Raw genomic sequence first — 15725 nt, 5'->3', positions numbered from 1 at the left:
AATGCCTGCCTCCATTGAGTATATTCAATTATGCTCAGATACAAACAAACGTTAAAGTAGGATGCTCCAGTCATGCAAGAGATCTGGAGTGGCTTCTGGAGTTGTGTAGAGCAACACAATAAAATGTCTGCAATGGACAAAATACAGTAGAAAAACCACAATACAATAATGTTACATCACTAAAATATATTTTCATATTTTTATTTAAATTTGCAGCTTAGTTTGTCATTTCACTTTTTGAATAATGCAAGAAGACTACGCACATTTACAAAAAATGTACATATTTTTTGAGAGGGTCCAGAAGACATAACATCTTTCCTGGTAGCAAAGAGCAAAAGGTAGAAAAGGACTTCTATATTTATCCACTCCAGGTTTTAGTGTTAACATTCAACCTGGCTATGTGATGTCAGCAGAGTCTGCTGGTCACATTTCTATGAATACTCTGATGACATGTACACACCACATAAAGAACACAAATAACACTATGAGGTGGCAGTGCCACTGACTACATGTCTGTGCCTTCCAACAACACTTCAACTTCCTTGAACAATATAGTACGTTTGCTTACTTACCAATGCAGCTTACTGACATTGTAGCTGATGCATTGGTCATGTTATTAGACACTTTGCAATTGTATGTCACATTTAAGTTGATTGGAACTTGGGAAATCTTTAAAACGGATGTTCTGTTTTCTAAAGAGGGTGCATTTTCCTTCCAGGTGACATTAGTGCTCATAGCATTCCAAAAGTAATCCACATTTTTTACTTGTTGTACTGAGCACTCAAATTTGAAAGTGCATTCGCTGTTTTCATTCGAGGTCTGTAAAACCTCCAATTTGGGTGGATGAAGTTTATCTGCAAAACAGAAAACAGTCGAAACAGCAATAAGTAACCCAAATACCCCCAATATCTTTTAACAAATAATCCCCACATGCATTCTATTGTAATTTTTTTTACATATAAAAATATCATAAATCACATTTTTCATTAACTGCAAAACTACATTCATCAAAGTGAAAAATGATTATTTGACATGCACATGTGTGTATTATAGGGGGCATTTTAAGGGCTCTGGTGACAGTAAGTCTCCGCCACCCCAGGGGTTGGTACTTTACAATAATGCAGTCTTTCGCTCTGCAGACTGGAAGATTGTCCACCTGGACCTGCCTCTTTCAACCAGAAACGGTCTTAACCAGAAGAACCGCCATCTTTAACAGTCATATCCAGACTCCCATCTGAAGGGATTAAGGGTTTACCTATGGGTGCCCCAAAACGTCTCACTTTTATTGCTTTGTTATTACATATTTTAAATAAGTATTTATTCAAGCGGAATTCACTAGACCCTGTGGCTTAAGGTTTTTGTTCCAAACAGTTTCACGATCAGCCATTTTTCCCCTCATTTAGTTAGTTGGACTTTTTTCACTTCTCTTATTCTGCATTCAGAAAGGAACAGCACTGTCATTTTTACATTTAGAAGATATTATAAATATTTCAGCTTTTGCTATACTGTATGTTTAAATGCTTGCCTCCATTGCGTATATTCAATCATGCTCAGATACAAACAAACATTAAAGTAAGATGCTCCAGTCATGCAAGAGGTCTTGTGTTGGACAAACCAATCACAGGTCATTCTCCAGGATGTGCTGAATGTTGCCAACTGGGAAAATTTTACGCGCTGCTTTGGTGATGAATCAATGTGTGACTTTGTAAATTGGATTTTTCATAGATTAATCTACACCAAGAGTCAACATCAGGACTTACCCAAACCAGAAACCTTGAATGGACAAAACCATCTGGGATGCACTAAACACCTGCACAGCTGCATACAACTGGGAGCTTATGTGGGAATATTGATGATTGTAAAGATGCCTCGTACAATCTACAGAGAACTATGACAATATGGGGAGAAACTGCAATTTGAACAGTCTGATCCTGGGCGGATGTGGCAAGGTCTACGGACTATAATGGACTATAATGCTACTTACAGCACAGTGAGTGCTGATACCTCTCAGGCAGACAAGCTTTCTATGTGCACTTCAATATGAATACTGCCATCACCAACCAGCAGTCCAAGACATCTATTGTGTGAGAACTTATCAGTGAGGAAACAGAGCTCACTAAGTCAGAACACGACATAAGGTAAGCTTTCAGGAAAGTGAACACCAGGAAGGCAGCAGGTCCAGATGTCATTCCAGGATGTGTTTTCCAGATCTGTGCTGATCAGCATGCACCAGTTTTCACAGTAATATTTAATCTCCCCTTAACCTAGTCTGTTGTACCAACATGCTTTAAAAGATGCACCACTGTCCCTGTACCTAAGAAATCACATCCAACCTGTCTGAATAACTATTGTCCCATTGCACTTTTAGCAATGAAGTGTTTCAAGAAGTTACAGTATATACTCGCGGATAAGTTCTCCGATTTTACTGTATAATTTCCGGTATTTTATAATGTCGGTCATATAAGTCGAATGCAGAAAACTCACGTTAAGAGATTATGATATGCTAACGCCCACCTGAGAGAGTAACCACGGTGCACACTGCCTTTTTTTTCTATGTGGGTGTGGCAATGCGCTGTATCAGCGTATGCTCCTAACCTCTCTCTCTCTCACTCTGTTGTGCCTATGTGACCACATGGTAATACCCAAACTTTTCTGAAGCAACTTTTGCACTGTTTTGTGTTTTTTGTATCTCACGCCATCATACACCTTTATAGTAAGAGCATCCCTTATCTACGATGCAGCATTAGCTCAGAAGAAAATATGAAGCTGTTTTTAAAATTAAAAGTCGTTGACGGGGCGAATAAGTCGAGGTCTGATTTTATGATCGATTTATATGCGAATATATATGGTAGTCAAAATCACATATGCTCTTTTCTGCCAAAAGAACTGGAGCCATCAAGGTTTGTATATTACTTCAGTAGACCACATAGGATGCCATTACCTTGATCCTTCATACAGTACTGGTTCACCTGAATAACAAGAAAGGGACTTTTTTGTATTTGCTGTTTATAGATTGCAGTTCTGCTTTTAATACAATAAACCCCTCTAATCTCATCAAAAAGCCCAGGGACCTGCATCTGACCAGCTAGATTCTTAACTTTGTGAAAGGCACACCCCAGGTGGTTCAGGTGTGTGTCCACACTTCAGTATCCCTCACTTTCAACACAGAATCTCTACAGGACTGTGTTTTGAGTCCTCTTCTGTTCTTCCTCTACAGGTATGACTGCAATTGCTGGACATGACTCTAATGTCATTGTCAAATTTGCTGATAATACAACTCTTGTAGGCTTGATATCTAACAATGATGACTAGGCTTACCTGGGTGAAGTGCAGAGTCTGCCAAACTGTTCTTTACACAAAGAACGATAGACATTTGGAATAAGCTATCAAGTAGTGTGGTAGACAGTAAGACTTTAGCGACTTTCAGAACTCGACTTGATGTTTCTTGGAAGAAATAAGTGGATAGGACTGGAGAGCTTTGTTGGACTGAATGGCATGTTCTCGTCTAGATTGTTCTAATATTCTAACTGGCATCAGCACACCAGTCTACTCTTCAATGTGAGCAAGACAGAGGAGATGATTATGGACTTTGGGAGTAAACAGGAGAGGCACTACCACCCTCTCAATATTAGCAGCACCATGATGGACAGGATGGGCACTTTCAAATACCTGGGTGTCGACATCAAATAACAACAACATTTATTCATATAGCACATTTTCATACAAACAATGTTGCTCACAGTGCTTTACAGGATGAAGAAAGAGAAAAAAGACAAAATATAAAAAATAAAATTAAGCAATACTAATTAACATAGGAAGTAAGTAAGGTCCGATGGTCAGGAGGACAGAAAAAAACAAAAATAAAACTCCAGAGGGCTGGAGAAAAAAAAACCAAAATCTTCAGGGGTTCCGAGGCCACAAGACTGCCCAGCCCCCTCTAGGCATTCTACCTAACATAAATGACCTCAATCAGTCCTTATGGTTTTCAGGCTTCACATGGAAGAACTTGATGATGATGGTAATGTGGACCTCTGGCCTTTAATCCATCAATGTAAGGACAGCATGGTGCTTTGATCAGGTGGTGGTGGGGCAGATCGCCACCACAGAAAAACGGAAAAAGAACAGCAGAGAAAGTAGGGGTTAGTACGGATTGAGGAGCCACCAGGAATGATAATGATAACTAAATGCATATACAGAATATCAGGATTAACCTTAAATGAAGCTATTAGAAAGCCAAGTTAAAATAATGTATATTTAGCAGTTTTTTAAAATCCTCCGCTGTATTAGTCTGGTGATTTTTATTTGGTAAAGTATTCCAGATTTTAGGTGCATAACAGCAGAAGGCCGCCTCACTACTTCTTTTAAGTTTAGCTCTTGAAATTATAAGCAGACATTCGTTTGAAGATCTAAAGTTACAATTTGGAGTTTAAGGTGAAAAACATTCTGAAATACTGGATGGAGCGAGATTATTGAAGGCTTTGTAAACCATAAGCAGTTTTTAAAGTCAATTCTAAATGACACAGGTAACCAATGTAGTGTCATCAGAACTGGTGAAATGTGCTCAGATTTTCTTTTCCTAGTTAAGATTTTTGCTGCTGCATTCTGCACTAGCTGTAACTGATTGAGGTCTTTCTTAGGTGGTCCTGTAAGGAGTGCATTACAGTAATCTGATTCACTGAAAACAAAAGAGTGAACTAATTCTTGAGTGTCTCGTTAAGTTTTAAGGGATCTAACTTTTGCTATATTCCTTGTGAAAGTGAAAACATGCAGTCCTAGTAATCTGATTAATATGTGATTTAAATTTAGGTCAGAGTCAATAATTATATTTAACCCTAAATTCTTTACCTCTGACTTGACTTTTAAACCTAAAGGATCAAGTTTATTTCTAATACCCTCACTATATCCATTTCCATAATCCCACTATCCACCAGCCCAATGCAAATGGACTCTGACAGACAGGAGACATGTCCAAAGTGCACTAACATGGCGATCACGGAGCTGCTTTTATGCCAGCTTCTCCAGGTAGACCTATCTTCCTCAGAAAGGTCTCGACCCTCTGCAGAGCTTGTGCAGGAAAAAGTCTGTGTGTAAGCTTGTCCTCGATGAGCTTTCTTAACTCTTTATCTGCTTCCTCTCTACTGGTAAATATGTAATGTTTGCCTTGAATCTCCACTTTCAGTTTGGCAGTATACAAGAGGCTGTATCTGATATTGGCTTTTTGTAAGCGCTGTTTAATATTATAAAATGAAGCACGTTTAGTAGCTGTTGAGGGTGAGAAGTCAGGGAATATACGAATTAGGTTATTTTCAAACATAATCTCTTGTTTCTGTCTGAGAAGTGACATTACATTTAACTTAGATTGTAACTTCTCGAAGCGCACAATAAAAGTCCTATTCTTAGAGTTGTTCGATCCCTGTATGCGATATATACGCGTTCCTCCGAGTCTTTATTATCCTGCCGCAGCTCTTGCAGCTCCCGCTGAAGCTTCTCACTTGTCTTCTCGCTTATCCTCTCATTTGTCTTGAGCATACTATTTATTTCTTTCTTTATATTGTTCTTTATCTCTTGCTTGAGCTCAGCGATCATCACCTTCAGTTCGGACAGATCATTTCTGCTCCTGTGCACCGTAGGTGAAGCGGCGGGCTCTATTACAGCCGTTGTTCCCGACTCACGAGGAGTAGGTGAAAGTGTGGACTGCAAGGCCTTTTCCAGTTTCAATTGATCTTCTCCAATCGGCGAACTATCGTGACCTGCGTCACTTGCGCATTTGCTCCCATTGTCGCTCTCAACTGGAGACGATGCAGTGGACCGTGGTTCAGAGGAGTCTGGGCTTTCGCCTGTCCGTTCCAGGTCAGTCTCTGATAGGCCGTACCTTGAACTTGAACTTGGACTAGCCTACCTAGGCTCAATGTAACTTTTGGTTTCTTTTCCATTTCTTTCTGACCTCCTTTCTTGCTGACCATGTTTATATATGCTTGCATATACTGTAATAGAACCCTGGGGTTGGATAAATACAGGATACCTCGGGAAAATAAGAAATAATAACACCATTGCTAACGGAGCTCAGCTTCAGACGTCCATCTCCCGCAATGGACGAGACCAAATTCAGGACTTACATAGACTTTTATTTGGCCGATGCCCTTCACTCAGGAAATATAGACATTCACACAGAAATTAAACAAATACATGTTGGAACATATTTTTAATGGATGTTGACATCTGCTGAAACCAGGCACATTGTGCAAATAAACAAATTTATTTCTTGATTATTTTGCATTACCTAATTAAATAGAGTTTTTAAAATATTTGGTGGGGAGTGGCACTCCAGCCCCCTCATTACAAACTACCACTGTTCATAATCATAATCTTAGATCTTAGACACCAGTTTGTTCAGTATTCCAAGAGCAAACTATAAAAGAACTGTTGAGGTGTTTTAATGCACCAAAAATCTGCAGCATCTTACCTCTAGAGGTACACCATGACAGTACAGTCAAACAATTCAAGACACAACAAAAAAACCCAGCTCTTTAATTTGTTTTTTTCTTGACCTCTTAAGAAATTACTATGATTGTTAGCATTTCCACATAATAGGTGGAAGAGGAAATTGTTTTTTTCCAGAAAATGCAATTTTATTTGTTGTTTTATAGACTGGACACTAATCACTTCTTTTGTGTGTATTCTTTTATTTTCTGGTACTTGGTGCCACTGCCCCCAGGCCTGTCCCTGCAACCACCTGTGATACCAAGAAGATAGAAAATCCTTCACAAGATCGTCTGTAGTGACACTCTAGAATGCGCAGACGGAGCTGGGTGGTCTTTTGACCTTGAAACCTCACAGCTTAATTTTCTCCAACATCCTGCCAACTTAAGTTTTTATTTTCATTTCCTTCCTCATCTGCCCATTGTTATTAAGTTGGGCATTTTGATTCTCTACTATTTTAAATACAGTCACCTGTTATAAATAACTGTTCTTTAGTTTTTCTTTGTAGTTCTTATGTGGTTTTAAAGGCAGGTAACAACCTTCTTTTTCTAAAACTCTGTAAACAGTTGCTTCTTTGTTTACAGGCCTATTGGTATTTCAAGAGTGAGACTAAAATAGTGAAAAAAATACAAGGCACAAAGTTGCTTTACATGAAAAGCAAACAATTCTTTCAGATGTAAATTACTGTGGGGGTCCTCATTAATGATAAGTTGGAGTGGTTTTGGGGATCCGCATCAATAACAGGTTGAACTGGTCTTGGAACACAGAGGAACTGTATAAGATACGGCAGAGCAGGCTCTTTTTCCTTAGGAGACAGTGTTCCTTTAAAGTGGGAAGTGACATCCTCCACATTGTTTATAACTCTCTGATGGCCAGTGTGATTTTCTATGCTGTGGTGCCGGATTGGTAACATCACTTCAAGAGAGGCCCACCAAATCAAAAGACTATTTAAAAGGGCATGCTCAGTTATAGGATGCACTCTGGAGCCCTTGGAGGTTGTAGGATTAAAATAAAACCAGGTGCCATTATTAATAATCTTGTACATCCTGTCTGTGACACACTAACACAGAGGAATTTCAGCCAACAAATTATTCGGCAGAAGTGTGTCAAGAAATTCTACTGGGGCTCCCTTATACCAACAGTGGTACGTCTGCTTAATGCCTCACTGGGACTGTGACAGTCAAGTCTGAACTTTTTGTTTCTTTTGAATTTTTCTTGCTTTATAGTAATTCCAATGTGTGTTAAGAGCAAAGTTTGTGTGTATATTTATTTATTTGTGTCTATCTATTTATGTATTTGTGAGGGGCATCCAATTATAAACAGGAATTTTCATGCTGTGTTCTTATAAAGAGTGCAAGGTAAGGTGACTCATTGGACAAACACACGCATGTTTGAAGTTGTCGTTACTAGTGCTAGCTGCTTTTCCACCCTTCCTGTCAGTTGTAATCAACATGTCGGAGCAGGAAGTACACAGTAGTGTTGCACAGTGAATTATTATTAAATTTCTGACAAATGAAGGAGTTATTCCATCTCAGATTTATTCGAGACTTAAAAATCAGCTTGGGAATGAATGTATGATTGGTGCAAGTCACTCAGAGAGGGACTATCATCTTTTTGGTCCACTTAATGAATTTTTAGGAAGGACGAAATTCAAGTAGAACGAGGATGTTATTGACGCTGTGCAAGAATGGGTCAGCATGCAATCAAAAGCACCTGTACTCTTCTGGGATTAAGAAGCTTCCTGAGCACTGGAACAAGGGTATTACAGTGGTGGGAGACTACACAGAAAGACTGTGTGCAAGTCATTTTATTGTATAAATTGCTGTTCATATTTGAACGCCCCTCGTATTTACTTAAAGAGCTTCTGTAAAAAGCCAACTTTCACCTGGGGACAAATAAAGTTTGTTCTATCTATCTATCTATCTATCTATCTATCTATCTATCTATCTATCTATCTATCTATCTATCTATCTATCTATCTATCTATCTATCTATCTATCTATCTATCTATGTCTTCATATGTATGTGAAAAGGGCACATAGCAATGCATTGCATATGGTACATTACCTAGCTACTCATGAATAGCAGCCTCCATGATGCTAAACTTATAACTTCATGATCACCTCACATGACAAGAAGCAAGGGGCTAGTAGGTAAAAATAACAAATATATCCACTAAATTGTACATAAATCTGAAAATATTTACAAAATGAGGACATAAAAAGAATGACATGGGTGCAGCTGCAGACCTCTGCAACTCTGTGATTCAGGAGCACCCCTGAATGGCCATGGATTGCACGTTTATGCCACTTGGTTTACTCTTCAAACCCTCCAACAATTCTAATCTTAACCATAATCTAACAAGGCAAATCATCACATGACATATATTGCAAAGTGACAGCCTTCTCAATGTAGTGAAGCTCTGGAAGTCTGCAACTAGACTGTATTGAACATAACAGCCATTATTATTGTAACACACTTTGATCTACTTTTATATATGAAAATGTGCCATGTACATAAGTGTTGTTATTGTAGTTGATGTCCAAGGTTGGCTTCTGTTTTATGCCAAGTGCTGTTGGAACAGACTCTGCCCCACCATAATCCTCAGCTATGTTAAGCATGATATTAAAACCATCAAGTGCTTTTTAGCAAAATTTCTCTGCAGGACTTGTAATCTGAGGATAATGAACATGAAGGCCTTTTTTTTCTAATAGTTATAACACTCTTCTGTAGACCAGTGTTCTCAACCATTGGTATGCGGGGAGGCAGCACAAAAAAAAAAGTTGGGAGCAGCAAGTGAGCGTGGAGACCAGAAACAAAGAAACAAAAATGCAGGTACACATCAAGAAGTATGTTGGGGCATGAATTTTATTCCAGGATTGTATGTTTTTTAAAAATCACGAATGATTTAACTTCATTAAGGAGAAGAATCGTTTCAAGACAAAAATGGCTTTCACTGTTGTCTCATTTACAGTATGTCATTAGAATACACCATTTATGCATGTTTTGAGTACGATGTTGTGACCAATCAACTGTCGATTTAGTGAGTTTACGTAAATGCTATACTTCAAGAAAAAGGAACAGAAACGTTCTCAGTTTATTATAAACATTGTTTCCATACAACAATCCATTTTCAGACCAACATATCCAGTTGATTTGGCTGGGAGTCGGAGCTACACTGGGCACAAGACAGGACCCACGCTTGAAGGGGGTGCCATTCTCACACATTTATCATTTAGTTACAACTTCAAAATTTCCAACTTAGCCAGACATTTATTAATGTTTTGAAGCAAAAAGAAATATTCTCCAATCATTAAAACATGTAAAGCCCAGTGGGGGCTGGGTGGTCTCGTGGCCTTGGTACCCCTGCAGATTTTTTTTTCTCCAGCCCTTTTTTTTGTTTTGTTCATTCCTCCTGGCCATCAGACCTTACTTTTTTCTTTATAACTTAACATTGCCTAATGTTATTTTTATATTTTTCTTTTTTCTTTCTTCATCTTGTAAAGCACTTTGAACTACATCATTTGTATGAAAACATGCTATATAAATAAATGTTGTTGTTGTTGTTGTAATGTGTTAATGGAAGTGTGTAATCTATGAGATGCATCAGAGATCACTACATTTTTACATTTTAAAAAAATCAAAGTATTGTTAATTAGTATAACAACTAAAATTTGATTGACACACATGTGATACATATTTGAATCGCACTGGAGAAAATGCATTGCCATATCCATTTAATTTCTACATTTACAGACGATTCCCTCCAATTCAATGCTTAATTCTTCATTAATGCAAAGACATATGTAAGCAATAGTAAAGTGTGATGAGTTATGTGAGATAGCTTGAAAACAACAAAACAAAGACTTTCATAGGAATTGAAAGGATACAAATGTAGCTGTACAATTATGACAAATATAAAAAAAAGACAGATACATTTTTAAAATAAAAGAATCTGGAGTTTGTGACATTTTAAATTTGAATGAATTTTACTTGTCCATTAAATGTTCCTACATTCATTCATGCAGTCTCGCAATGGTGAATATCACGAACGTGATACAGTAATTATCTGACAAATCTGATTTGAAAAGTGAATTTGATTCAAAGAAATTTTAAAGACCTTGTCTAAACTGAAATTTTCAGAGGTGCTTTGAATTTCACGAATTCATATAGAAATGACATCATGATGTTTGAATTTCTAGCATTGGTTTTAAACAGTATTTATTTTTCATTTGGACAGAAACTGTAAGTGAATAAAATTAGTTTGTCCACATAAGATAAATTGGGTATGATCTGATCATATCATTGTTTGTAACTCCTACATTGAAATCCTCTAAAGCAAATAAAATGCCCTCCATTTGCTGTCACCCTGGGTGGAAATCCTCCTCTCTGCCACACATGAAAGCCATCTCTTAAAATGTATATATTTTGGAAATTAAAAGTATGAAAATTGAAGGCTAATCTCTATTCCATATCAAACCACACTGTTGCTCATACATTAAACAAAAAACTATTAAAACAAATGGCTGTATGTAAGAAAAATTAAAACACACAAACATACAAGCTATCTATAATAACTTGTTAACAGCAGGGTTTGAAAGTAACAAATTACAGTTACTTAGTTACTGTACTTACGTACATTTTTCACATACCTGTACTTTATTTAAGTAGATTCAGCTTTGGATACTTTTGACTTCCTACTCCACTACATTTCTACACAGTGGTACATTATATTTTACAGTCAAATGAACGGTTCCTTCTTTCTGAAGAGCTCTTTTCAGTGAATCAAGGGGATCGATGTGTGAGCACAAACAAATCTATTCAGTTGAGTTCTACAACACATACATGATGATATCAGCTTTTTCGTTCAGAGCAGTGTTTATTAAACTGTGGGTTATTTACATGTCTGTGATGGGTTGGAACATACTTGTCTGCTAAAATTAATCAAGTTTGTCCAAGTGCAAATTCTGTTTCCAGTGATATTTAGTATACTATTAGCGGTAGTGCAGCATGTGAAAAAAATGTTGTTGATGCATCATGGAGAGCTTTCATTTCTGTGGCACTAAACTATTGCCACCTTCCATCTCACAACCAGTGAAACAATTGAACTGAGAAAACTGACAGCAAAGACACTTAAAGGGAGAAAGAGAAGGAAATGACAGGCTAATGAGCTTTTGAGGTGAAGGGACTGCACTGCTAGTTTGAAATGCTGAAATGAAAAAAGCAGGTGTGGCTCAAAGATGTGACGATTTTTGGGATTTTGTGAGGGGTGAAACAATAGAGTAGAGTACATATAGAAAAAAATGTACAGACTATCACAAAATTCACAAAAGCATTCTATGTGTTGGTGCTGATTTTATGTGTATTTTGCACCGATTTCTGACTTTTATTATGTTTTGAGAGCTATTTTTGACTTTTCAAGAAAATAGGAGTATTTCCGGAAGAAAGCAACACTTGCAAAAAAAAAATTATGGCAAAATAGGAATTGTTCCATTGTTGCTTTTAATGACATTGCTATTTTTGCTTCACGGATGTCAAATGAAAGTTGAATGTCAAACTAAGTTTATCTTGCTGTGTTTTATAAATGAAGTTTCAGTGGTCATGAACAACTGGTTGGTCTGTCATTGCGTGTTCTCCTTTACGACATACATTGCATCAAAATCTGCAACTGAGGTGCAGAGAAGACTTTTTGCTAAGTTTAACATGCCTTGGTGAGAAAAGAATTCCTTCTTGTCTCACTTTTTTAAAGTAGTTTGGTAAGCATCAATCTACTGGTAGTGTGAAAGAACACCAGAAAAATCAATAGGGTGAAACAAGCAGTAGATATTCAGCACGATGTTAGTCAGTAGACTTAAACATTTCAAACTGGACTGATCACCGAATTATTCAGCAAGATTTATCATATCACTGGAATAATATATTTTTTAGGATTTTTTTAGCTTTTTTTTTTTTTGGTTAATTGAACTGGTAGAATGAAACCATGGTATTTTAAACTATTTGTGAACTCATTTAGAAACATATTTTATTAATGGTGGAGCTCATTTGGAAAACATTATCTTTTTTAATATTGTTTAAGACGATGTAAATCAGATGTATTCATTAATTAATGTTCTAACTGCTGCCATAAGTTAAGTGACAAAATTAAATGACCTGTCATACTGTGCTTTCAAAAATCATCACATCCTTGTGCCACACCCCATGAAATTATTTTTGCCAGCTTCACTAAAGCTTAAAATAAGCATTTCCACTGGCAGTGATACTTCTCAGAAATCTGTTCCTGTTCTGAATGATAATATTTGTATTAGATTTAAGCCCCAAGTGTTCTCTGTATGCAGTGCATGTTCTGCCCATGTCCATATTTACATTTTTATTATGTAATAGTAGTAATATAAGCAGCTCACTACACAAAACGCTAAGTGCATGGAGTACCCAGGATCAACCCTGTAACATCTCGATTACAAAGCTGCAGTTCTCACCCTGCTTAACATTTGGGCTTGGGTTTTCACACATTGACAGCAACATCTAAATTGAACAATTTCTTTTTCTTCAGTTTTATTCTTGAGTAAAAGCACACTTGTTTTATTGTACATTTTGTGAAAGTGTTTATTTGATATTTGGACTTAAGTCTTCACAAATTATATTCTTCATGTTAATATTTTGTCATTATTACTGTAACATATGAAATATTTTCTGTTATAGATACGTGTTCAACATTTCTCACCTCCCATTACTTATCATCCTACCTTTACATAGATCGTTGTAGATGCAGAACATACATGAAATATAAGTATTTCAAATAACGAGATATTATTTTTCTATACAATTCCACACAGCTCACTCCCAGATAAGCAGACTTCAGCTGTAAGAATTTTGTGTCTGACTTCAGCTGGAGGATGGGATAGCAGGCTACCTGCCTGCGGCTGACTGACACATTTGCAAAACAAAGGCGCTATTGGTGCGCAGTTAACACAGTGATGAGGAGGTGCAAATAAAATTAAGGCATAAACCACCAGATGCATGTGACAGGAGCACCACATGGATGATATGGATGAGAGTTCATCCTTTGGTGTCTTTTTTCATTAAAAACAAATTGACTCGACAGTTATTTTGTCTCACTTTTTTTTCCTATTTATTCCATACATAACACAAAAGTGATAACTGTATACTGTTCAGTATTTGTCAAGAGAAAGCATTTGTGTTTAACATCAACCCACTACTTAACATCTTTTATACCTGAGGAATTTTCCTGCTAAAGTAGACAGATATTGGTTATTAATCCACAAAATAACAAATATTATTTTATACTTATTGTCATATACTTTTCAACAACATAGTGAAATTCTTATATCGCAGTTGCTTTTGGCAGGGAAATCCAGACAATATCCCAGTAAGGATAAAAATATAAAACAGCAAGAAACATTTACCACAGGGCACAAGATTGAAAACACATGATGAGCTGAATGGCTGCCATCTGTAATGATGGATTTAGCCCTGCTCAGATGACAGGTGCAGTAGATGGCATGGAGATGTGGAAGACCAAGCCCAGTGTTTAGCATCTTTGCTTTTGCTGAACTTTTTTGAATATGTAGGTAGTGTTGACAGACCATAAAGGCAGCCAGTGATCTGACCCAGAAACCTAAAGCTGCTAACTGCCTTTGTTCTTCTTGAAGGTATCAATGACCTCCTGTGGCTTGCTGATGTTCAGGACGAGGTTGTTGTCATGGCAGCACATTATCAGGTCTTTTATCTCTATGCTGTAGCTAGATCATTAACATAGTTGATAATGCTGTTGCCCTCATGTTTTGCTAATCCATCATAGGTAAACAGATTGTACAGCAGTCGGCTAAAGCAACAGCCTTGCAGAAGGTTGGCATTGGTGAACAGTGTGGAGGAGTTCCTGTTGCCAATCCTAATAATAAAAATAATTCTTTGCATTTATACAGCACTTTTCTCACTACTCAAAGCGCTTAGCAATTGCAGGTTAAGGGCCTTTCTGAAGGGCTCAACAGAGCAGAGTCCCTTTTTTGGCATGTTACGGGATTTGAACCGGCAACCTTCCGATTGCCAGTGCAGATCCCTAGCCTCAGAGCCACCACGCCTCAATCCTCACTAATTGGGGCTTTTTTGTCAGGAAGTCAAATACCCAGCCATAGACAGAGATGCTAAAAACAAGGTCTTTAAGATTCAGCACAAAACTAGTCGGGACAGTGGTGTTAAAGGCAGAGCCATAGTCGATAAACAGCATCTTAACATAGATGAGCAGGGTGAGGAAAATGGCATCATCCACAAATCATTAGCTGTTGTACTGGTATATATAGTAAACTGGAATGTATTTTTAGTAGCAGGGCTGTTGATATTAGATTTAATTAATTTTATTTATAGTTTTATTAATTTTATTTTATGTTACTATATAAGGCAGATTAAAAAATGCAGGAAACATAAGAATACAGTATAATGCATAAAGATTAGTTGGGTGGGAGATACTGTCAGTGCTTTTCAGTGCTAATAAATTCTTACCATAGACAATCAATGTGATTTCACTTTTGTGCTCAATGCTTGTCTGATAGAAAGCAGACACATAATATGTCAAGCTGTCTTGTGTCCGCAGCTGTAAGATTTCCAGGGAGGCGTTGTTGGTGTGAAGTTTCAGTCGATTCTTAAACTGTTCATACCAATCATCCCTGATCTTGTCAGATATTAACGTAGCAATCAGTGTCACATTTGAAAAAAGTGACCACTGGATGTCTGTAGGATGAAAGTTAGACGGCACTCCAGAGGGTAACACCACAGACTCGTTCACAATGGCAGTTATAGTTTTTCCATTCATAAAACGGAGAGCTGTGGAGAAAGAAAAAAAACAATGGGAAGAATTTAGAATGACTGCATGAATTGAAATTTTAGCCTTTCATTGTTATTTACTTAAGGTGGAAGCTTGACACAATATTTAGCATTGCTTTTTCAGATGCTAGATTCCCATCCCAGCTCAGATATTGGTGTTGTGCAGTCTGTACATTATCCTTTATACAAATGAGTTTTATTTAGGAAGAAACATGCAAAATTTGCACAAAGTTAAGGCAGATTACACTAATGTTTAATCTATATAATAATGTTGTTTCTAAAAGGATTTACCACTTGGTGGATTTTCACCACTTTATTTCTTTCAATTAATTAAAACTAATGATATTAAATGTAATAAGTGGAAAACTTTTAGTGGTGGCTACTGTCAAGGTCTAAGCATATTTTTT

General features: G+C 37.1%; 1 protein-coding gene across 2 annotated transcripts in view; it reads right to left on the bottom strand.

Annotated features, from left to right (window-relative positions):
• The window catches only part of LOC114666552 (signaling lymphocytic activation molecule-like), a 311763-nt gene that overhangs the window by 275528 nt on the left and 20510 nt on the right, over window positions 1-15725 (bottom strand). Inside the window, exon 2 of one of the 2 annotated variants that reach the window (XM_051920087.1) lies at window positions 14998-15318. The exons of the other annotated variant lie outside the window; for it this stretch is intronic. Coding sequence (XP_051776047.1) covers window positions 14998-15318 — 321 coding nt within the window. The remainder of the gene's footprint in view (window positions 1-14997; window positions 15319-15725) is intronic. 2 annotated transcript variants of the gene reach the window in all.

The sequence above is a fragment of the Erpetoichthys calabaricus genome, chromosome 16 (assembly GCF_900747795.2).
Source record: "Erpetoichthys calabaricus chromosome 16, fErpCal1.3, whole genome shotgun sequence".
Taxonomy (NCBI): Eukaryota; Metazoa; Chordata; class Cladistia; order Polypteriformes; family Polypteridae; genus Erpetoichthys; species Erpetoichthys calabaricus.
This window is presented reverse-complemented; position numbering and strand designations above follow the sequence as displayed.